The sequence below is a fragment of the Acanthopagrus latus genome, chromosome 21 (assembly GCF_904848185.1).
Source record: "Acanthopagrus latus isolate v.2019 chromosome 21, fAcaLat1.1, whole genome shotgun sequence".
Classification (NCBI taxonomy): Eukaryota; Metazoa; Chordata; class Actinopteri; order Spariformes; family Sparidae; genus Acanthopagrus; species Acanthopagrus latus.
Genome location: NC_051059.1, coordinates 7,201,337 through 7,224,846, shown reverse-complemented (window position 1 = coordinate 7,224,846; position 23,510 = coordinate 7,201,337). Strand labels below are relative to the sequence as shown.

The 23,510-nt window shown below is 41.5% G+C and overlaps 3 protein-coding genes and 1 long non-coding RNA gene across 6 annotated transcripts; 3 read left to right on the top strand and 1 right to left on the bottom strand.

Annotated features, from left to right (window-relative positions):
• Positions 1-254: 254 nt before the first annotated feature.
• LOC119010763 (regulator of G-protein signaling 13-like) lies at positions 255-2,057 on the top strand. Its single transcript, XM_037083188.1, has 5 exons — positions 255-417; positions 553-606; positions 701-762; positions 856-1,022; positions 1,116-2,057. Exons 1-5 carry the CDS (start codon positions 335-337, stop codon positions 1,299-1,301), a joined length of 552 nt encoding a protein of 183 aa, XP_036939083.1. The 5' UTR covers positions 255-334; the 3' UTR covers positions 1,302-2,057.
• Positions 2,058-10,297: 8,240 nt separating this feature from the next.
• On the top strand, positions 10,298-12,809 carry LOC119010760 (regulator of G-protein signaling 21-like). 2 transcript variants are annotated; one of them, XM_037083186.1, is made up of 5 exons: positions 10,302-10,645; positions 10,739-10,807; positions 10,903-10,964; positions 11,058-11,224; positions 11,719-12,809. In XM_037083186.1, the coding sequence occupies exons 1-5, from the start codon at positions 10,596-10,598 to the stop codon at positions 12,007-12,009; spliced, it is 639 nt and encodes a 212-aa protein (XP_036939081.1). In that variant the 5' UTR covers positions 10,302-10,595; the 3' UTR covers positions 12,010-12,809. The 2 variants fall into 2 exon arrangements, with proteins under 2 accessions (XP_036939080.1, XP_036939081.1); XM_037083185.1 differs by having other exon boundaries at positions 10,298-10,645; positions 10,903-11,224.
• On the bottom strand, positions 12,646-14,012 carry LOC119010765. The gene is made up of 2 exons (XR_005072054.1): positions 13,857-14,012; positions 12,646-13,665 (listed from the first exon to the last, which is right to left on the bottom strand). It is a non-coding gene; the product is annotated as an uncharacterized LOC119010765 (long non-coding RNA).
• A 54-nt stretch (positions 14,013-14,066) lies between these two features.
• ro60 (Ro60, Y RNA binding protein) lies at positions 14,067-22,616 on the top strand. 2 transcript variants are annotated; one of them, XM_037083183.1, is made up of 10 exons: positions 14,067-14,222; positions 14,380-14,571; positions 15,545-16,148; positions 17,256-17,476; positions 17,806-17,952; positions 18,066-18,203; positions 18,301-18,417; positions 18,741-18,857; positions 19,203-19,349; positions 21,177-22,616. In XM_037083183.1, the coding sequence occupies exons 3-10, from the start codon at positions 15,563-15,565 to the stop codon at positions 21,327-21,329; spliced, it is 1,626 nt and encodes a 541-aa protein (XP_036939078.1). In that variant the 5' UTR covers positions 14,067-14,222; positions 14,380-14,571; positions 15,545-15,562; the 3' UTR covers positions 21,330-22,616. The 2 variants fall into 2 exon arrangements, with proteins under 2 accessions (XP_036939078.1, XP_036939079.1); XM_037083184.1 differs by lacking the exons at positions 14,067-14,222; positions 14,380-14,571 and adding an exon at positions 14,583-14,844.
• The last annotated feature ends 894 nt before the right edge of the window (positions 22,617-23,510 follow it).

Genomic DNA, 23,510 nt, shown 5'->3' with positions numbered 1-23,510 from the left:
GGACTAAATCATTTGCTTATCTCCTGCAGAATTTTCCACTGGCCCATTTGCATCCGTACACTTTGAACCAAACAATTACCGATGCAGCAGCTCTGAGCACAGTACACAAAGGCAGCTATGGTTTGCAGTGGCGCACGTGTTTGCGTCAAACCAAACTTCCTCTTTTTCTGCGGTCGGCCCAGAGTGACGCTGTGACGCTACTCTCAGCCCCCGTTCAGGACTTCTGCTGCACTTATATAACCTGACGCCGAGCGGGTTCGTCAGAGTAGACACGGTGGCAGATCTCCCAGGAGCAACTCAACACGGACCCGCGCACTTACACAGCGTCGTTGCCATGCCGAGTCTAGTCGCATCACCGCCAAGAGAGCTACAGAACCTCAACATGGACAATGACAACAAGAAGAGGGGAAAAGAAAGGTAGATATTATATTTTGACGGATGAGCCGGATCCTGGTTTTTTTGTTGTTGTTGTTGTGCTCATCAACCTTTTAATGTAAGATGAACATCTTGGTGAAATAAGCCTCATTGGGTTGTGTTTGTTTGGTCGACCAGGAGAGGAAACCTCGAGTGTCAGCTTAGATCGTCCCAAGCCCCTAAAACCAACGGGTAAGTGAAGAAACTCTCTCCGCTGGAAACAAAACGGCTAAACTGTTGACATGCTCGTTGCATCTGTGAGTGACACCGCGCGCCTCTTTTGCAGGCTTTGTTTCGAGGAGATGTCCCAGTGGTCCCAGTCGCTGGAGAGGCTTCTATCGTCCAAATGTAAGTCAGTTATACCCACAGACTAATAGATTCACAGTCGGTGTTCATCCTCGATGTTGGCTAACCGCTGCCGAATTCTCCGAATCTGCTCAGACGGCATGAAGATCTTCCAGGCCTTCCTGAAGTCAGAGTTCAGCGACGAAAACATTGAGTTTTGGCTGATGTGCGAGGACTACAAGAAGATCAAGTCTTCCTTCAGGATGTCAGCCAGGGCCAAAAAAATCTTCAAACGCTACATTCAAGCAGAGGCTGCAAGAGAGGTATGTGCCGAGGTCTCTTAATGCAGACAGATGCACTGCTGCCGTGAGTTTGGCGTTTCGGTCCGTGCTCATTATTCTCCCCTCTGCTTCCAGATCAACATTGATCACAAGACCAGAGACTTGATCAGGCGCAACATTAAGACGCCCACCACGGTGTGCTTCGATGATGCCCAGAGGATCGTCTACAGCCTGATGGAGAGGGACTCGTACCCACGCTTCCTCAGGTCCGACATCTATCAGGCTCTACTTGACTCCACGTCGGAATCAGTGAAGATGTAAAGAAACTAGATGCCTGAGACATCATCTTTGTAGATGTTGTAGACGTGGAGCTGATCCCTGTGCTGTACTACCTGAGTGTTGCGCGTTTGCTCGTCCCGGGACCACGGGTGGCGATCCCTTAATGCCACAAGTACCAAAGACATTTCCCGGAGCTGCAGAGGACATGCTTTAGGATTGACCACGGCCACACTGGACTGTGTAATAGAGAAGAAGGCAGCTCAGTTGTAAAAAAAAAAAAAAGCTGAGGAGGGTTTGCTCAGAGCCAGCTGGTGTATTGTAAATGGATATGGGTCAAGGCCAAGAATGGCTGCAGTAGTACATGAGTCAATGCTGTAATAGCTGCTAAAGCAAAAGGACTTTCCAGGGATGCTACGTTTGTGCTGTGAAAATGCTGGGGACTTTCTGTTAGAGAACAGCAGGAAGCGTATGTGGTGCAAGCAACAGCTTCCACATAGTGCGGGCTGATCGCTGTATCTGCGCGCCGCCTTAGGGTTATTGTTATCCCACTAAAGCAGTAGAAAAGTAGATGCTCTCCAGATGTGGATTTTCATGCGCGTAATAATGCATTTAAAAGTTACTGACACAGTGAAATAACCGATGTGTTACAACTATCATAATCTGTTATAAGCTATACCGTATGTTGAAACGCATCCCACAGCTAAAAAAAAAAAAAATGCGAGTGAAAATGTTGTGTATGTGAATATTTACATGGATCTGTACATATTTAATAAAAAAAATATTATATTTGCATTGATATCTATATGAAATCAGTTTATTTTAACTGTAAGATGTGCTCTCAGAGGGAAAGTCACAAGAGAAGTCAGGTTCCTGTCAGTCATTATCGATACACATCAACTTGAGAATCCTGACTCACCAATTCATTCATTCATTCATTCATTCATTCACATATTCATTTACATTTATAGTGTTACTGGCTTGTGGTTATGGGGAGTTTAGAAGTGCCTACAGCAGCACAGTTCAGCATGAATGCTTAGTCATGCCGCCGCAATAATGAACCGTGCACAGTGACTCACATCTCTGAAGCTATGTGTCCTTGTCATTATACATCCTGGATTTTACCTAAAGGGGCACTGTGTCGTTTTGAGAAGAAATTCAAACTCAGAATTATAATGTTTTCAATATTCACGAGGTTAATAATACAAACTCAAACACATCTATTTTATGACTAAGCTTTTAACAGAGGAAAACAAGCCAGAGCACTGCTCGAAGCCAGAAATGTGGCGGGGTCCGCCACATATAAATAAAGCAAAACAGTATGAAACTTTGTTGTCCTTGAAGGTCAGTTTGTTCATTCAGTGATGAAAATAAAGAGAGTTTGTTTATTTAGTTCAAAAAAGTTCGGTCAATGAAGATCTTTCTCTTCTGATTACAATTTATTCCTCAAAACTTCACAGTGCACCATTACAGAAATCATTTATTTTCAAACAGTTCAGGGAAATATTCTTCTTAGTTGTCTTGTATTAGTATTAGATGAGAACTTTATCTCTCTCCTATCTGTACATTCACATGATATCAGTTAGCTTAGCATAGCATAAATGCTAGAAATAGCTAGCCTGTTTGTGTCCGGAGGTGACAAAATCCATTTACCAGCACTTCTAAAGCTTACCTATTAATACATTGCACATCATTTGCTGAAAGCAAATGACCATATCTGGTCTACAAAGTGTCTCATCTGACTCTCAGAAAGAGTGAATGTGTGTATTTCACTGAAGCATCAGTCTGAGGTGTTAACACGGAGTGACACATTCAATCCATTCCTGTTCCATTCAGTCATGCTGAAAGATTCAAGATAATGTTGCTCATCATTTTGAGCACAATTCAATTCAGCCCTGCACACTGGATGTCTTTGGCAACTTTGAGGTTACCACTAGAGACTATCATAAGAAAGTGGAACAGTTCTGTGGGTTTAAACTGTATCTGGCTGCCTGGCATGAGGCTTTAATGCCGATCAGCGAGGTCTGAAGGGTTAACAACTGGCACCGCGGTGAGACCTACACTAATAACGCTCCCACCTACGCGGCATCTGTTCTTACATCAGCCCTCATGTGTCATCAGCCTTTCATGCTTTTTGAATGTGTTTCAAGCCCTCCCCACCATTCATTCAGCCTTTGTTTCATGCAGTCTTTCAATTATCAGTGCTGCAATCAGACATCACCCTCAAGAGCTGTTCTCAGCGAGGCACAGAGGGTTTAAAACTGAAAGTATGTACATATCACAGAAAACCCAAAGAGGAAGTTTTTTCTGTGGGAACCCATCAAGTATCAGTCTGTTAAAGGTTACAGAAATTAGGGAGAAGTGTTGACACCCAACTGCTCAACCACATCCTCTTTAAATCTCACTCCTGTGTCCTTGCGTTTGCACAAGCACACACAGACAAACACACACGGGCAGATTCACTTACATGTGTAAAAATGCCTCTGAAATATAGAAAAATTGTCAGTATATAAAGGCACCACGGTAAGTTCAGCTTCTTATCTCACACGCAGGTCATTAGTTGTTTCTTAAATCAGATGCTGCTGAGGTGTCAAACTGAAGTTTGCGGCAACTGCCTGTCTGGTCATCATTTCCTTATTTGCACACCTCTGTTTATTAGTTACACAATGATTGACTGGCTGATTAGTCATATGACTATGAGAAGCTGTAAGACCAAAAAAAAAAATCGAGGTCACATCTGAGAGACAGGATGTTGGAGTTGTCACGCAAACCATGACTCACATCTACGAATCACTGATGTAAAAGACAGCTAGCCACTACATAAACCCCTCAGTCATTCAGACATTTAAACACTCTCTGAAATTCACCACTTCTCTGAAAGCCATAGGTTTGGCCATGATGTGTGTCACAAGACAGAAGTCATCCTTTCGGAACTACATGGTTCTGTATACAGGAGGTCGCTGGATTACTGTGTGATGCTGCTCAACCAGTTTAACAAAGGAGGCTTTGTTTCAGGTCTTCTTCAGTGGCTGTTCAAAAATGTTCCACTGTGGACAATTTTTTCCCCAGATAAAAATCTATTTCAGTCAAACATGAGGTTTAAAAAAAAAAAAATCTGTCAATGATATAACCAATTACATCACAATAAGATCAACAACAGAATGATTGTTAGCATTTGGACAAATTACAGCACCAGTTGGGTTCACAAAGGGCAGTGTACCTAAAGTCTTCCTTATATAATAGTAAAGACATGGTGCTAGAATATGACTTTGGTAGAAGCGAAAGTCAACCAGCTGAATGTCAAACAACTTGACGTATCTCATATTAAATGTATTTAATCATCACATGTAATTTTCTGTCAGTAAACATCAAAAGCACAAGTCAAAGAAAAGTAAACATATGGTTACATGTGCAATATGTATATATTGTATGGTGTGGGCTGACGTCTAATCAGACCAGCAGATTTATATTGGTTCCAGTTTCTGTCAAGACTTGCCAGCCAATAAAGGTTGGTGTCACGTGGTATCTGCGCTTCATCTTCAAATTGGTGGTTTATGATTTTTTTTGGTTTTTTTAAATGGCTTATTTCTGGAATCCAGCCAGCAGACTATACTGCCCTTATGTTAGCTAGCTAGCATTAGTGATGTTAAAATTAGGTAGCGTTAGCGGCATCGGCATTAGCAAGGTCAGCGTTAGCTGCATAATCTGTAACAAACTGGCAACTTCTTGAGGTGTCAAATGAATTCACTAACTGAATAGTATCAAGTAAGTAATTTATCAAATCAAAGCAGTATAAAACTTTACTTATTGTACTTACAGTAAAAGTACCCAGTTAAATTCCATCATTGACACAGTATACAGTCACAAGAGCTAGCGTCCCAGTAAGGCTGTGCCATTGTGAACTGTACTTCACTGCACTGCCGTGCTTCCAGCTAAATGCTAAAATCAGCACGCTAATATGCTCAAAATTGCTGTGCTAACTGATGTTTAGCATGTCTACAATACGCACCATCTTAATTTAGCATGTTAGCATGCGTTAGACACATTTGCTAATTAATGATAAACACTAAGTACCACTGAGGGAATGCCATTAATTTTGCACTGATTGGATCTTAAACCAGGGACTGATGGTGGCACTTAATGAAAAGAGGTCAAGAGATCCTGAAAGTTATTACAGTTCATCCTGTCAGGGACAATAATATTGGCACAAAACATTAAAGGGAGGAATGAAAGTCTGTTGCAATTTAATAACAATCCATACAAACGCTGTCAAGAGATTTAAAAGCAAAAACTGTCAGTGTGCAGGTGTTGCTAGAGGAAAAGTCAGGTGATCCCTAAAGTCAGCTGGAAGATCGGTCTGGGCCGACCTGTCGATTCATGCTGCAAACATGGCCAAAAACAAAGAGTGCACTGTCCATATTTCAATTTGCATTTTTAACTGAAAGCAGGACGGACTATATACCACATGCCAGCCTTCAAATGTCAAACCTCACCTGTGAATACTGGGTTAGTAACAGGTATACGTCTCACCGTCTTTAGCCACATAGCAAGATTTAGTATCGGGGTTAGGGTTAGGTCTTAAATCTATCACATCTATTCTAGCCCACCCGACCTGCAGGTATTCAAACTGCGAGTGGAAACTAAAGCACACAGGGGAAAACCCCCCATTGACATGTAAGCGACCATTTAAACATGCTAAACCAAGTGAGGCAACCACCTTTTTACCACTTAGCCACTACACTGGCCCGATCTGAAATGCAGACGGAAAGTTATAAAACTTTTTTCAACCTTGGTTTTGGCTGCCAGAGCTGTAAAAACATATCTGCAGTATACCCGAATGACTGCAGTCATGTAAATCTAGGCTTTATATTTAGATCCACAGTATATTAGGGGTTGTATAACTCCTTAATTTAGAACAACACCATTTTATATGCTGCATGATTTGACTGAATTATTTGTGCGCATCACGTAGATGATTAAAGCTTAAAATGGTGATGACAGTGATCAAAGATGAGGATGACCCACTCTGATGAGTTTTATTCACACATCAAAAAGTAACACGCGGCCTGAATTAGTGTGATCACACCGGGTTTCTATGTAGGTAATGGTGTGACGCTCGGGCAAAAGCAGACCTAGATGTTCGGTTTTGCTTCCCTGCCTGCGTTTACACTACTTCCTCAGCAATGACCTTAATAATGAATCATGTGGCCTACAAAACTGTATCGCCTCACCTAACAACAATGCTTTCAACTCCTGCTGAATAGATTAGTTCACATTTTTGAGTCAGGTGAAATTTATGAAGGGTGCTGTTGTGTGAGGCAGAAAACAAGGTGTTTATTGCAATAATGTAACTGGTATGAAATATATGCATAACGTTCTATAACGGTCTCGTTCTTCATTCGGCGATTTTGCATAAATCGTAATCATGAGATGAGCTGGCATCGCTTAAAGATATGATATACAGTGTCAGTGCCATACACATCAGCAATGCTGGCTGTTTAAGAAAAGACCTCAGCTCCCATGATCCCACATTACTTGTGCCTTTTGTGTTGTTTTGATTGAGAGCCCCATGGCAGCAGCAATTACATGCAATTCATAGTCTTTTTTGCCTAACCAAGTATGTTGTGTGCCTATACCTGACCAAACTGTGACCTAGTGTATTGTAGCGTTAGTGTAGCTTAGCTTACCTTAGCTTAGCGTGGTGGAGTGAAGCGTAGCATGGGGTAATGCAATGCAATGTTGCAATGGGCTTCCATATGACTCCAAGAAACCCAGTTCTGCCTCACAAAATAATGTTTCTTTGTTTTGTACAACGCTCCACTGTCTTCTTTGTTTTTCTTTGTTTGTCATTCATCAGTAGCCATGTATTTGTAGCCAGGCCTCGAAAAAATAATTCATTCTAAAAAAAAAAAAGAAGTAATACAATCACAACTGTAGCTGTAACTTTAAAAGTGTGCATACTAGTAATAATTGGCAGACAGCATATTTAATTACACATACATACAATATAGGCCCCAGCACTGAGTTTAGGAGCTGCTGACTGCTTGGACAGGAGATTTTCATTGATTTGTTCAACCCAAATGAGAAAACCCAAAAAATGTTGGCAGTGCACATTTATGCAAACCATGAAAATGTTGAAACTCTACACTTCTTCATGTCGCAACTTTACATTTCTGAAGGTTTATGTTACGACAATGCTTCATTATCTGGCTAGGTTTCAGAACAAAATCCACACGTAGATATGGTACCAACGACTATTACAACTAAAGGGGGGCCTACTGTGTGCATGGTTTTATTGTTAATGCTGCAGGATCAGTTGCACTGCTTAAAATAAAGGCATACTCAAAGCTTCAGGTTAAAAAAAAACTTTACAGCTCACTGTTGAATGGCTGTGAGGCCACTCTCACTGCTACTTCCTTTTCCACACAGCGCAGCACTTTCCTATAAATCACACGCAAGTTACTGTGCAGTTAGTTCAAGTTTCGGCGGTGAGTTCAACTTTAGTCTCGTCCAGACCGGTTGGATTTGTGTGATAGCATCTGACTCGCAAAGACGTTGTGGTCAACAGCTCACATTCCAGTCATCGCACATAGCCCACATTCATACCCTGATGATGTTTTATTTTTAGCTCTCGGAGTCTATTAAAAGAACAGTCCTACCTCATGTACAGTTTGATCGTACAAAAGACGTCCTAACAAAGAGACAGGTAAGCCTTGGTGTGTTTTTGATAAACAGCCAGAAGGAGGGCAACACAATAAATCCTTTCAGGTTCTGACACTGAGTCATGACAATCACTACCTAACAGTTCAAATTTCAGTTTTTCAGTTTTCTTAGCTTTTTTTCAGCCCTTCTAGTCGTGTGGCTGTACGCATAGAAATCCTGTCTTTGAGCCTGTTGGTTGCTTCCATTACATATTGTATATAAATGTAATGTTCTGAGACAGTGTAGCTCATGACAGTTGATGTTGGTCCCCTTACCTTTCAACGTGTTTTTGAGTTAATTGTCTCCACAACTGTTAGATGGATTGCTGTGATATCAGGTCGGTCACTTTCTCTAGAGCCATCTTCAGGTCAAACTTTATTTTGTCCAATAGACTACCCTGGCTCATGACCAAATACCCTCAGAACTGGAGGAATTCCCATCAACCTCAGCTGTACTTTGCGCTAAGCACTAATTAGCAAATGTTTGGATGCTAACATGCTTAACTAAGATGGTAAAAGTGGTAAACATTACCTGATTAGCAGATAGGGTTAGGGTTATCATAGCACGCTGACACTGGTGGACTGGGGCGCTTGCCATGGAAAGTGCCCTCTCGGACGGCCATTGGCATATAAAACACGATGTGTCCTTGTCTATATTGTCCACCTTCAAATAGACGAGACCAGGTACCCTCGCGGATGTTCTTCAAGAGGAAAAAAACAGTATATCACAATTTTTTTGTGCACTGTTGACCTGCCTCATACATGCGCCCTCAAACACCCTGAGACCACCACTGCCTCGCTGCATCTGCATGCTGCATACAGTGACTGCTTCCAAAGGAATCAAAGCAAGATTTGTGTGTCCTCCTTCTCCACACCCATCTCCTCCACCTCTGCATCCCTCAACACATGTGGAACCAAACCCATCAGATAAATAGCTATGTAAATCTAAGGAGCTCAATCAAACAATGAGGCATTCATGAGCCACATGTGAGCAGACTGTAGCAGATAGCAGATAGCAGATAGCCACAGTGGCAAACATTAGATTAGAAATGGACTCTGCTGACGTAAACAAGCAGCTTCCAGCACAACACAGACGCTCCACAGAGCACCTTTGAATAATGGAGGAGAAGATGCAGGTTGATTTCAGTCCTTCCAATCTGCATATTCGCACCCATCATATCTTTTCTCCCTTTACTAGGCTATTTATAACTGTGAAATATTAATTATAAAATCTCAATATGCAGAATATTCTCAGTTTATAATGTCTGTTTCTCTGGTCTTATTTGGCCCGAGGCTCTAATTTAACTGAAGTTGTACGAGTGTCCGTCTTCATTTTGTGACCTTGCGGTGCAGATGGTCTCGGCCGGTGTTTGCTTATCTGCTAAAGTGCTGCTGCTAAATTCTAAAGAGGCACTTATCTGAGCGGAGAGAAAGTAACTGAAGTGATTTATTTGAGAGTAATTGCTCTTGCCCCAAAGAGAGTGTGCACTGAAATATAATATCCATAATTAAGCCTATTCAGACCTCTGTTACTGCCATCAGCAGCTAAACCTCTCTTTGTCTTACTTTATGCAAACAGCTTATAAGCAATATATTAAACATACTGTACTATAGGGTATGTTTAAACACACCGTACCTGTATTTAAGTGGTCAAACTTTACAGATTGGGCCTTTGAACTTTACCTAATACTAATTATACTGGAGTGACTTCAAATGATATCGGATTGTTCCCTTCTAGAAAACAGCGTCCACCGTATCCCAGTTTCCAACGACAACGCTTTCACTTTCAGAAAGCCTGTTTCAAATACGCAAATATGTGTCTTTTAAAGGGGCACTATGTAGTTGTGGAGAAATGATTCGAGTTCAAAATAAAAAATGTCACAATATTAGGTATAACTGAATAAATATGTTGTGCCCAGAGGACAATAAAGTCTCACAACATTGATTGAAGCTAGAGAGGTGTCGGGTCCGCCACATGTGAACAAAGTACAACAGTATGTATTGTCCTTTAAGGTCAGTTTATTCATTCAGTTCATTCAGTCACTAAAGATCTTTCTCATCTGAGTAAAATCTCTACATAGTGCACCTTAAAAAACAAAACAAAACAAAACAAAACAAAAAACCCCACAGAAACCTTTGACTTGTTGACCTGTGACTAAGAATAGCACAGACTTGAATGGTGAGTTAAATAACGAAGACGTTGGATGACTTTCAAAAGCCGACGTAACGTAATGCACTTAACTGAGGAGAATGTGATGGGTGTTGTGATAAATTAAGGAAGAGCACAAGGTCTGACGCACTTTGAGCATTCATGTGGCTTCTTCTCATTACGTAACAATCAGCCTGTATGTCAACAGAGGTTAAAGATAGCGAGGCACAAGGGAGGGAACGAAAGCGCTGAGACCCTTAAGCTCGGGGAGAAATGTTGTGTCTTGACATAACAGACGGATTCCACTCCGGCTTTGACCTTCATCGGAAGAAGGAGGCTGTCTGAATCCAGGGGTGAGGCTGCGAGGTTGGAAAACCTGGCAGGAATCTAAGGAAGAATTTTCAGGGCACTGAGAGCATCGTGCTTCCAGAGAGATATTGTGGAATTATACATAATCCACAGAGGAGGTAGTGTAACTCAAGATCAACAATGAATGGGCTCTCGAACACATCTCTGGGCCTCCAGGACACAAAGACGATGTAAGTACAGTATGTCTCATTCGCAATGCAATGTTTTACACAACTGGGACGGTCAGACTTTCTTAATGCATCTACTGTTAACTTCTCTTGCAGACACAATGCGTGGAAGTCCCGAATGCACAAGTTCATCCAGAGTCCATTACCATGGAGGAAAATCAACAGGTGTTCTTTTTATTTAATCATGCTGCGTATTAATATCGTGCCGTCTAATGTTTTATTCAAAATGTTCACAAATCTTCCTTCTCCTCCGTCCACAGACACGAAACAGATGAAGCGAGCCTACTGGGAGAATCTCTGGAGGCGCTACTTTCGCGGAAACGTAATTTCCCTCTTCCTGCGAGCAATACAAAAGTAATATTGCGGTTGTTGCCTGTTGTCTTTATGATGAGGTCATGTTCCCTCCTGTGTAAAGGTGGACAGTCAGCATTTCGGGACTTTCTGAAATCGGAGTTCTGCGAGGAGAATCTGGACTTCTGGCTCGCCTGCGAAGACTTCAAATCCTATGATAGCCAAGAGGAGCTGACACGGAAAGCAGCAAGTATTTATGAGGAGTTCATCGAGGCTGACTCTCCTAAACAGGTAAAAAGAAACTCCAGAATCGAAATCATTAATCATTAAAGGGGCACTACGTTGTTTTGGAGAAGAAATCAAACTCTTTTTTTAATGCTTAAAATATTAATTAAGTATTAATACAAACTCAGATATTTATTTTTTCTATAAATAAGAAAAAAATCAGAGGTAAATAAGGTCCCCACAATACTGTTTGAAGCTTGAGAGGTGGCAGGGTCCGCTACATGTAAACAAAGTAAAACAGTCTGAAATTGTGTCAAAGAGAGTTTGTTTATTTGATTTTAGGCATGAAAAGTCAGTGAAGATCATTCTCCTCCGATCACAGTCTATTTCCACAAAACTACATAGTGCACCTTTAACACAGCAGCCAGTGTTTTAAATAGTAACGTTCTGATTGTGGCAGCGATGCCTGTGGCGGCACATACTGTGTACGCAATGAATGTCTGAACTGGAACAGCGGTGATCAGTTATTTTAGCTGCGTTCGCTCAACATGTCTCTGCAGGTAAACATAGACTTCTACACGAGAGAGATCATCAGCCAGTGTCTCCAGCAACCGAGTCCATCGTGTTTTGTTGTGGCACAGAGGAAAATCTACAGCCTGATGGAGAACGGCTCCTTCCCACGCTTCATTCAGTCAGAGCAATACAAAGTCCTTTTTGATGCAACTTCTAAGCCGAGAGGGCCTGGGAAGCACAGAAAGGCCTTGAAGATAAAAAGCACTGGAGATCTAATGCAGCATGATTCAAAACCAATCATTCTGCAGAGTGAGCTCTATCTTTTGCACAAGGACTGACATTGCACATGCAGATGCTGCAAAGCATTGCACGGGCACAGACTGAGGCACCGGTGTTGACAGACAGGGCGGAGGCACTTCCCCTTCCTTCAAAATGTCAACAACATGAGACTCGGTGACAAGACTCAAAGTTGTCCCAGTTTAACGGACATAACACACTGCAGGGGGTGGCATCTGGCGCACAGTGAACACTGTGAAAGTAAAACGTGAACTTTCCACTGTGACAGCCAGTCTTTCAGATGAAACGCAAAGGACTGCAGGATTGTCGAGCTTGAACAATGTTTATAAAAATGTGAAAGATTGTGATGTGTGTTTGTCATATGATGTATAATTTGTGGTTAATTCATGCACATATACATTCATAGTTTAAACTGTTGCAAGGACTCCTCAACTGAACAGCAAAACTATTTATGTCATCGAGTGTGTCATAAAAATGTATCCTGGGTTCAGTTGATATGCTACTGGCACCTAGTGGTGACTGACAAAACCTACATTTGGAGCTACTGGATCGTTCGCAGTAAAAGATAAAGGTGGTGTGCAATAATGAGAAAAACACCTTTTGTGACAAGAGTAATGATATTTATTATAACCTGTATTGTTGTATTTGTGAAGGCTTGGTGATTATTTTTGAAAACCATGATTGCTCTCTGCTTGTCACCACACTCACCAGGAAAACAACAAACAATAACCAGCAGGAATGTCGAATACAGAGTCTGCTGTAGATCATTTAGCCTCACCTATTCCCTCAAATAAACAAGTCACTCTGTCGTTCTAAAGAGGGGTTCCTCCTGGATTCCAGTCCAATGGCTGAAAAAAGCTCCAGCTTCTTAAAGGGGCACCATGTTGTTTTGGAGAAGAAATGTAAACTGAATCAACAAGCTGTTTCTTGAAAGAAAATAAGGTCACAGAACACTAACCGATGCTAGAAAGATGGCAGGGTCCGCCAAATGTAAACAAAGTAAATTTTCAATATTTATATAAATATATAATATTTACAATAAATATTTCAATATGGAGTTTGTTTAGGCATAAAACAACATCAGTCACTTCCATGTCCTGTAGTGAGAGCTAATAAAAACTGTCTAATAGGTGATCCTGTTCAGTATGTTTTTTTTGTGTGTGTGTGTGTGTGTGTGTGACAGGTCACAGCCATCAGTGAAATGCAGCGCCACACTACTGTCGCTTCTGCAGACCACAGATGAAGACCAGGTGGATTACGGGGTGTTTATTATACACAGCTCCCTCCTGCAACACAGCATACAGCACAGCAATGGCGTGTGAAAATGATCATCAGTCTCAGGACAATCACAGTGAAGTCCCCTTTTCTCTGTGCAGTTCAGTAAACAATGAAATGAAATACACAAATCTTTTCATATAAAATAGAAGCAAAAATTACATCCTAGTGTTAATGTATAGTGTATATTGTTATTCCACAATCAAGTAAAAAAAAACCTGCATAATTCATTGTGTGACATAAAATTGATTTTCAAAACACTTTCAACATTTACCATGAGGTAAATACACTAAAATACACCTTTTAGCTCACACAGACAAAATATACAATAAGTAACATGACAAAATGCACAACATATTACCTGCAACACAGCTTACAGCACAGCAGTGGCGGGTGAAAACGATTGTCAGTCTCAGCATAACCTGAGCAGCACATGAAACGAGGGGAAGCATTTAAGCTAGTTTGGCATCATTACAAGTCTCCAAAAAAGTAGCTTTAAGGCTTAACAAATCACAGTAAGTGCTCAAAACAGTTAGCACTAATCCCAACGGGTACATTACACAGCAAAAATATAAAGTATGAACATCTGAAACCTTGCAAGAGGACCTCTTACCACAGTGAAGTCCTCTTTTCTCTGTGCAGTTCCCCACGCCAACCACTGCGCCAATAGATGGCAGTGTCGCACCTCTTTTTGTAGATGAGCGCAGTCTCTTTGAGCCCAGTGTGTCAGCGTCTATGCAGGAAAAACTTCGGCTGCTTGGCAGTTTCAGGTGAATTCATGAAAGCCCCTGGTGTTCAGATTCAGATTCAGACCACAAATGCGGGTGGCTCGTCTGGTCGCACGCTGCTGAGCGCCCCACATGCTGGTGTGTGTGGTCAATGTGACTGTGGTGCTGCTTCAGACTCACTGCATTTTTTTTTTAATCATCAGTGTGTGTACAGTGTGTTTCTTTCTGTCGCAGTCGGAGAAGTTGCCGTTGTAAGTATGCAGACATCTTTTGCCAGAGAAGGTGGCACAAGGTTGAAATTGAAAATCAGTGACACTGAAAAAAAAAAGGAAATTATTTTTAATGTCTGTGTCTTATTTGTGTTTGTGATTCGTCATTTATTTTAATGTGGATGTCTCCACTGTTCAGGTTTTGTTCCCAGTGACAACTGTTACTTTCAGTGCCTCAGTTCCCTGTCACTGTTCTGACTCCACGGGCACTCCATATCCCAGCACCCATTGCGGCCCCGCCCCTCGTTGTCTCACTGACGGTCAGCGGGGAGGCCTCTTTCCATCTAGCTAGCTGACATCAAAAACTTGAGCACTGTGCATATATATTGTGGTAAGTTCGTGTAGCCTTACATGCCGTGTCACGAAATGAGCAGCAAACACTGCACGTTTGCCGCCAAGCCGACTCAGTTTAGTCCAGGATAGCGGAGCTAGGGAGTTAACCAGCTGCCCATCCCAGGCGAGCTGCATCAAGCCGCCTGGGTAACTCAGCTGTCCGGCGTCCGGCGAGGAAAAAACTCAGATTTGCGACTTCAAAATTGGTCGTCAGATGAGAGCAGAGGGCGAACTCTTCCATAGAGCTGTAGCTGAGAAACGTCAGGAGTAGGTCGGTTGTTGTTGGGTTTTTTTCGTTTGTTTGTTTGTTTAATGTCTGACCAGGTTCTTATTTACCATCACTGTAGTTAAACTCGGCTAAGCCTGTCGGCTAACGTTAAATAACTTCGCCTTGTCCAGACCGCCCTCCTTTGCTAGCTTACCTAAGTGAGCAAACCTGAATTGGTAACGTTAGCTCACTAAAGCTTAGCTAGCTAGTTAACGGTTAGGTTTTTCTACCGTCCCCTGTTTGTAGCTCAGTGGGACTCCTATCTGTCTCAGGTGTATCATCATGTCCTGTAATCGGCTTTAAGTTATTTATGTCGGCGCACCGATGCATTGAGTTAAATAGCAGTGTTGCCAACATTATCTTGTGTACATGGAGGCTGTCTGTTTGGATATTAATCTTGACAGTACTTCAGTGGAGCTCAAACGGATGGCTTTTTGTTAGGGCTTAGCCAAGTTGCATAATGGGCAATTTCCCATGCTGCCTGGGTCCTGTCCCACACCAGCATCCTCCATATCCTGAATGGGAAGTTAATTCTGGCGTAGTCCCTTTAAATGTCAGCTGTGGTTGGTACATTTATCCACTTGGTGTTGGTGTCGGTTTGATCTGATGTGTGACAAAGTTGTTGAGGTACATTTGAAGTTTCAAACCAATGGCTGTGTATATTTATGTTGCTGAAATTCCCCTGCGCCACTGTCTGTTCCAGGCCTTCTCCAGTGTTACTATGGAGCCATCGGGAAGTACTACCGTGTCTTCATCGAGCAACCACACCCTGAACTCAACAGGTGGCGGCTGTCCATGGGAAGTCAGCGACAAGGCCAGACTGTGTCGCTTCCTCTGCTATGGCTCAGAGGGGGACGTCTACACTGCCAGAGACGAGGGTCAAGTCGGCATGGAGAGCGCCGGAGCGCTGCTGTCGCTGCTGCAGGAGGGTCGAGGCGCTGAGGTGGTGGAGGAGATAAAAAGGTTCACTCAGGATGGGCGAGCCGTCGGACTCGGCCCGTCCTTTTTCGCCTTGGCTTTGTGCTCTCAGCACTCCGAGCTGAAGACCAGACAGGCGGCATTTAAAGCCCTGAAGGAAGTATGCCGGGACCCTGCCCACCTGTTCGCTGTCATCCAGAACAAGAAGGAATTGAAAGAGGGGATGAAGTGTGGGATTTGGGGCCGTGCCCTGAGGAAAGCGGTGTCTGACTGGTACAATGAGCAAGATGCCATGAGTCTGGCAGCGGCTGTGACCAAATGTAAACAGAGAGAGGGATGGTCGCACCAGGATCTGCTCAGGCTCTCTCACACAAAACCAGCCAATGAAGGTGAGTGTGCACAGACCAACATTATACACTGCTGTTTAGAGGGGATGGTGCAAAATATCATCCATGCCTTTCTATAAATACCAAAGTATTAACCAAAATCTGTTATTGTTTTTTCACTAATTATCTGTAGCGTTTTCTCTGTAGAAATATGCTTTGTCATAACACCAAATGACTGTCGTATTTTCAGAAACCTTTTATTTGCAGTGGCTGTGCAGTGTTTGTGGATTCTGGGTCAGCAGGAATAAACAAGTGGGGCTGAATAACAATTAGCTGCATGTGTGAGCTTTAACAGAGATCTGACATGTTGATTGCGCAATGTAATGGCTCTAGAATATTTGACAATAGGTTGGTTCCCCATAAACCTCACTATGCAGTCCTGTCAGCCACGGGGCATGAAATATCCTGGGGAAAATGAAGGCGATCTACTCAGGCTGGCAGCCATCTCCATTATAGACTAAACAAGTAAATACACTCATGATTTGTCCTGTGTTGTTGATAAATGAGTGTCTTTAAAAAGAAAAAAAGAAAATAACAAAAGCATGACTCCACTAGCTTCTTCATTATGGCATTGGCACTGTAATATAAGATCTATCTGTCTATATTAAACCTGACAGGCACGTCCCTTAAAATTACAACTGCACCTTGCAGAGACGCAGACTGCAACGACTTTGATTGGTCAGCTTGGTTGCCGACGGTTGCACTGCTTCTGGAGTGTCTCTGGGTCAGAGAAAGCTGATGGGCCGGATGTCTAAAGGGCAAAAAAAGCTGCCTTGGCAAAAAAAGCTGCCTTGTTGAAACCAAATCCTGTTTCCAAGCTCTATTTTTTTTTTACGGAAGGGCAGCCGTCCGTGCAGACATTCAACCTGTCCACTCTGCCTAGGCTACAGACACAGCTGTGAGCCAAATGGGTCAGTGTGTTTACCGAGTTACAACCAGTTACATGTCAGTGCACATATACTAATGCTCACAATGTCGTAGGCTCTGTGTAGAGCATACATGCAACCACTGATCAGGCTTAAGATGTACATTTCAATCCTGACTTGTGACTTGGATGAAAAGAAATACCCCTCAACTGTGACTGTAATGCTCATATCTTTGTGTTTTCAGCTATCGCCTTGATCAGCAAATATGTAACAAAAGGATGGAAAGAAGTCCAGGCTGCATACGCGGACAAAGAGAATTCAGAAGAGGTCGTCAAAGTGCTTTCGTATCTTGAAGTTGTGGAGAAGGTCAAGCACAGTTGTGATGAAACAGAGGTCATCAATTTAATAGAGGAACACAAACTGGAGAGGGAACAGCTGCTGACAGACCACCTGAAGTCTAAACAGGTAAGTGTTTTGTGTGTTTTCAAGTCATCATTATTGTCATAGAGATTTAACTGCAGCACTATTTTTCATACCTGTTTTTATCGTCATAGCAACACTGGTACTGAGCAGATTTTCCTACAGATTAAGGTTTTTGTATGTTGGAGCTGGCTACACGTTTAATTCCCAGCAGACAGAAGAGAACAGAAGAGAGATAGACTAAATTATTATTAAAATGTGGGTGGCGGCACATCGTTGGATGGGCTGTGAAAGATGTGCATCTATAGTACTTTGCCCTTTTTGTCCTGAATTTAAGGTGTTTTTTGTGTGTGTGTGTGTTTTTTTTTTCTGAGGTATGGAGGGCTTTGTTGAAGGAAATGCCTCTCCACTCATTGCTGAGGTGTCTGGGTAAGATGACATCAAACAAAGTTCTTGAACAAGGGAGTTCGGACACACAAGCAGTGTGTGACAGAATCCAGAATGAGGCAACACTAAAAAAGGTAGGAGATCTTTCTTATTAATCTCCCATTCTATGGTTGTTTTTTTGTTTTGTTTTTTACATAAGTTGAAGTCAGTGTTTTAAAGTATTTGATGTCTGTCTTGAAACCATTAGGCAAAGATCCACCCTTACAGCATACTCTTGTTTTCTGAAAACTACAAAAGAGGCCAAGGCTATCAAGGTAAAACAAAATGGGAACCAGACAGCAGCATCCTCAAAGCATTGGACTCTGCCTTTTACAAGAGTTTTATGGTAGGTTCTTTTTATTTTTTGCAGCTTCAAACAGACCATCAAATAAGTATACAACCAGTAGCATTAGCTAACATTCAACCTCTCATTTTGTCCCCAGAACGTGGAGCCAGTAGGTAAACGCTTCGTAGTGGCAGTAGACGTGAGCACATCACTGAGCAGCATTGTCCCAGGGTCCTCAGTCAGCACTGCTGTCGCTGCTGCAGCCATTACTATGGTAGGATAATTCTGGATGGCTACACAGACAGTGTGTGTGTGTAATTGTTGCTCCAGTTGGAACAGCTGTGTCTGTTAGCAAAGCTCAGGCCGCCCCGTCTTTGGAGGACATCTGGATCAAGGAATTGGTCTGTTTGTGCATACTGTGGATTCCTGCGAAATTCCTTCCGTGTTGCGATTTTCTCGGCCACATTAGCTGAGGGACATGTCATCACAATGATGATTCTGAGCATCATTATTCTTGTATTTGTGCGAATGACAGCGAGATGAATTTCAACGAATAGTGATGCCATGTTTTGCTTTCTACCTTTGTGACTGACACAGATTTTTGCAAGGACAGAGGCGGACACACATGTGCTGGCCTACTCTGAAGGAGCCTTGGTTCCGTGCTCTGTCACTGCTGACATGACTCTGGCACAGGCAACAGTTGAACTCGTTAAGGTAACGCACGTCACAGCATCGAAGAATAAAGCTAAAGATTGCAGATTTATGACAGGAACAATTCAAAAACACTGTCGATGTAGAATGCCATAACTTTAATAAAAAATGCAAACAAGAGAATCAACCAACGCTTAACATTACTGCCATGTATGTATGTTTTATTAATATAATTAAAATTCATAGAGGACTAGTTCAAGGAAATCCCCTTAAGCAAAGGTCTTGAATATTGTAATATCAAACTTGTGTTAAGATTCAGTGGCATGTCGCCTACACTACAACATATCTTGCTTTTGAGCTCAGTTTCTGATCTTTTTTTTTTTTTTCTACCACACTATCTGGTTCCAGATCCCGGGTGGGAGCACAGACTGCACCCTTCCCATCACATGGGCCACGGAGAATGGGAAAGCAGTAGACATGTTCATCATTCTGACCAACAACCCATTGTGGGCGTTCACTGCCAGCCCAGTGGAGTCTCTAAGGAAGCACAGACAAGTACATTCATTCATTCTTGTCTGCTTGGGGAGGGGATTTAATTGAATTATGCCCCACTGTTAAAAAGACTGTTCACACACAAATACTCGGTAGAATTAATTTGCCATTCAAGGTTCCTTTTCACATTTATATTAAATCTGATACCTGCGCTCTCAATTTTTTAGAATGGTATGGCATTTGATCTTTCTAGTTACTTTCAGACATCACCTTTGGGGCTGCACATTTACATTTACGCAATGCACGTCGGCCTCCGCATCGTCCATTAATTTCTGTTTATGGACACCTCGAAGGGCATTATCCCGCTTATACCATGGTCACTTGCCAAAGAAAAGAAATTTAGACCATCAATTTATATTTTCATGCATTTTACAATCAAGATATAAAGTTTTTCACAAGCCATAACTACGTTTCCCTGGTAACACCTGAGGGTTTGCCTAATACCTGGAACAGTCATTGCCCTCCTGTAAGGTTCTTATGCAAGGGAAACATTGTTCACTTCTCCAGTAAATAGGATGGACCATAGATACAACTTGGCAACGGGAGATATTCTAGTCCGCTCAGCGATGAGCCAGAGAGCGCTATGCTAGCAAGATTAAAAGTCAATAACATTGCGCTGTCAGTTGAAGAGAGTTGACAGCGAATGGGATGTGAGATTATTCACTTTAGAGGGGAAGTGTACTTTCTGCAGTTTGTGTGTTACAGTCGCCACCCTGTGGTGTTCAGAAGATAAGGCACTGTAGGACTGACGGACTGCACTCAGTGTTAGAAATAAAATATTTTTTTTCATGTGGATAGGCCAGCTAGCGCATTAATTTAGAGCGGTGAACAGAAAATTTGACTGGAACTACTTAGTAGGTGTCCATATATCAGGGGTTAATGGACATCCTGCAGCCAATCAGAATCGAGTATTCCCCCAGACCATGGTATAATAACAATTACCCTTTACCCCAACAAATGTCACATCATCATGATTTCGATTAATAATGTGATATTATTGTCATTATGTTTGATGGACATGATAGGACACAATCAGTTTTCTGAATTAACATGACGTTTACTGGATACATGCACACTGCTAGGTCCTACCAATTGTAACTGGAAAAGACAATAAAGTCAGCAGTGTCCTTTTAAAAATGTTTCTTCATCAAATCAAGGATGTTAATTGTGAATTTTAAATAGATGTGGGCATACCAGGGCTTGTGAAGGTGCTTGGAATCCTTTAAAACACTTGAGTTTGAATGTTTTTTTGAATAAGGTTCCTGAAATTACTTGAAATTGAAACTGCATTGCTTTCATAATTAATCAGCCAGGTTATATACAGCAGGATGCTGATCATATTTATCGTAAAGCAACAAGTTATGAAGAAGGAAACTTTCATTTGATCATCTGCGGTAGAATGTTGTCACAAAACATGATTTATAGCACAGTAACATCTGATTTAATGTGAAGTGAAATTATCATTGTGTGTATGTGAGTTCACATATTTGATATATTGATAGATCGATAGATAGTTAAATATCTTTCTGTATCTATACATCTATATATATCTATATATCTCTATATCTGATCTATATATAGCTCAGTAGGTAGAGCGGATCGTCTAGTAATCGAAAGGTTGCTGGTTCAATCCCAGCTCCCTTAAGATCTTATGATTTAAGATACCAGAGCTGTAAGGTTCTCGAAAAGGTTGATAATCCACCCAGGAAATGTTTGAAAAGTGCTTGAATTTGACTGTGGAATAGATGTAGGAACGCTGGTATACATACAGATGCTTTTTGCTCAGACAATTAACCCCCAACTTTTTTTTTTCTTTTTTTCTCTCAACAGAAAACAGGAGCCAATTCCAAGATGGTAATGTGTGGGCTGACCTCCACTGGACACGCCATCGCAGACACAGAGGACAGGGGTTTACTGAGCATCTGTGGCTTTGACCTTGGAGCTTTGAGCGTCATTCGTAACCTCGCCCAGGATCTGATTTGATCATGTATTAGGACTGTCTGTGAATTAAGTGGTTAGAGTACAAAGAGAAGGCACAAAGTGGACCAACGAGGCTCACTCAGCATGAAGAGTGTCCTAAAACAGCACTAATCCAAAAGATGTTGACATTTACAATTCCAATTTCTTTTTGTATCATGTCACTGACAATTCAATTGACAAAGTGTCCAGCGGGCTGGACAACACTCTGAAGATGTTATGTGCATATTTTTTTTTTTCTGAAATGTGAAGAGGAAGTGATAAGACCTGACATGTCTTTGCATATCATGCTGTCAAGAGGGCAAACAGTGCATAGTATGTAAGTATTCGATGGTACCTGGTGAGACACTAACCCATTCAACAATAAATTCCACTAATTTATAGCAAGATGATTGCAGATTATAAGAGGAACAGTATAAAAGTCAGAATGTTAGAGGCTTAGTTTAACTGTAGATTTATTTTATGGGGATTTACTATAGTTTGTAGTTTGCTTCTATGATATGATTTTTAGCCGGTTTGATGTGATAGTAGAGGCATTTTAAAGGGGCACTATGTTGTTTTGGAGAAGAAATTCAACTTGGAATTCTAATTATTACAGTATAAAAATAATTAATGCAAACTTGGAAATACTTATTTTTTCCATAACTGAATGAAGCTGTTCTCAGAGGAAAATAAGGTCCCAAGGACATGGTGTGAAGCTAGAAAGGTGGCAGGGTCCGCCACACAAATCAGTCAATAAAGATCATTGTCTTCTGGTTACAATGTATTTCCAAAACTACACAGTGCACCTTCTAAAAAATGAAAGCCGGTCCCCCTGTTTTATGTAGCATCATTATAAATTATTAAAGTGTATACTCTAAGAGAGAATAATTGAGACAAAGCACTAAAAGTTAAAAGACTACAATGTATTCTGATGACTTTTCTTTGTTTTGTTTTTTTTGTCTTTTGTCAGTAAATGTTTTTTAATAGTGATGTTAATGTCTAGAATTCCATTCAAACTATTATCTTTAGCCTACCTACAATTTAAGTTTTTGTATTAACACTTGTTTTCCCCTAAGCCAGTTTTATTTCAAAACTGCGCTGTCTGTTCTGCTGTTGTTGAGTTTTGTCAACCAGAAAATACTCTTGGTGCTCTTAAATGTGATGATACATTTTTGGGGGAATATTTGGAACTGACCAATAATGCCAAGGTTTGGGACTGTAAGTCGGTTTACTGTAAGTTGGAGAATGGACTAGTCATATTTTTAGTCTGAATTCTATGCATTACAATTTTGGATTTGAGTATGTCCAGGAAGGAAATATTATGGCTAGTTAATAACTGTTAACTAGCAAGACTGAATCTGCTGGAACATGTTTCTGTATTTTTGATGTAAGAATGTTCGGTAGGCAAAAACTTAACTGATAATTGCCACCTCCCTGGGACAAAATGAATTGAATGCACTTTATAAAACCTGTAGCAGAAAAGATTTAAAGTAGTACACTGATCAGGTTTCACAGAATAAACACAGACTGCTCACAGAGTTTTAGCATTAGGGACCAATTAATTTGGCGAAATGGAAATGCTGTTCCAGTCAACAGCAGGTGCTGTAATTACAGACAACATTCAATAAAGTTGTCACTGATCATTCATTCTGATGTAATTCACTCCTTACAAAGAAATATTTGTATAAAGTGACTGTTGATACAATTGTAGTTGAAAGTCTGGAACGAAAGATAGCGAGTAAGAGGAATGGTAGTTCACAAGTGTTTTACCACCATTACTAACTTCTTTTCTGATCATATCGTCTGTCCTATCCAGTTTGCTTAACATGCAAGTACTTGACTGTAGTTGCGATGAAGACCCCTAATAAACACCTTGCTGCTCTTCAAATGTGGTTTTGAGTTTGGCTTTCTAAACCATTAGAACATTACTGTCCCTCTTGTGAATATATGACAGGGTCTGTTTCCCGAGTGTCCATGCAGTGGGTGTGTCCTTGAGCAAGGAACTGGGACCATTCCAGTACTCTGTGTGTGTGTGTGTGTGCGCGCGCGCGCGCGTGTGTGTGCGCGCGCGCGCCAATCGGACAAACAGACCAGTAGAAATTAATATTATATTTTAGCATCGGCGATTATTTAATTCAGCCTGGCATAATTTGAGAAAATGTGTCTTTTTCTCGCGCTGGGGTGGAAATGGTCCACAAAAAAGTT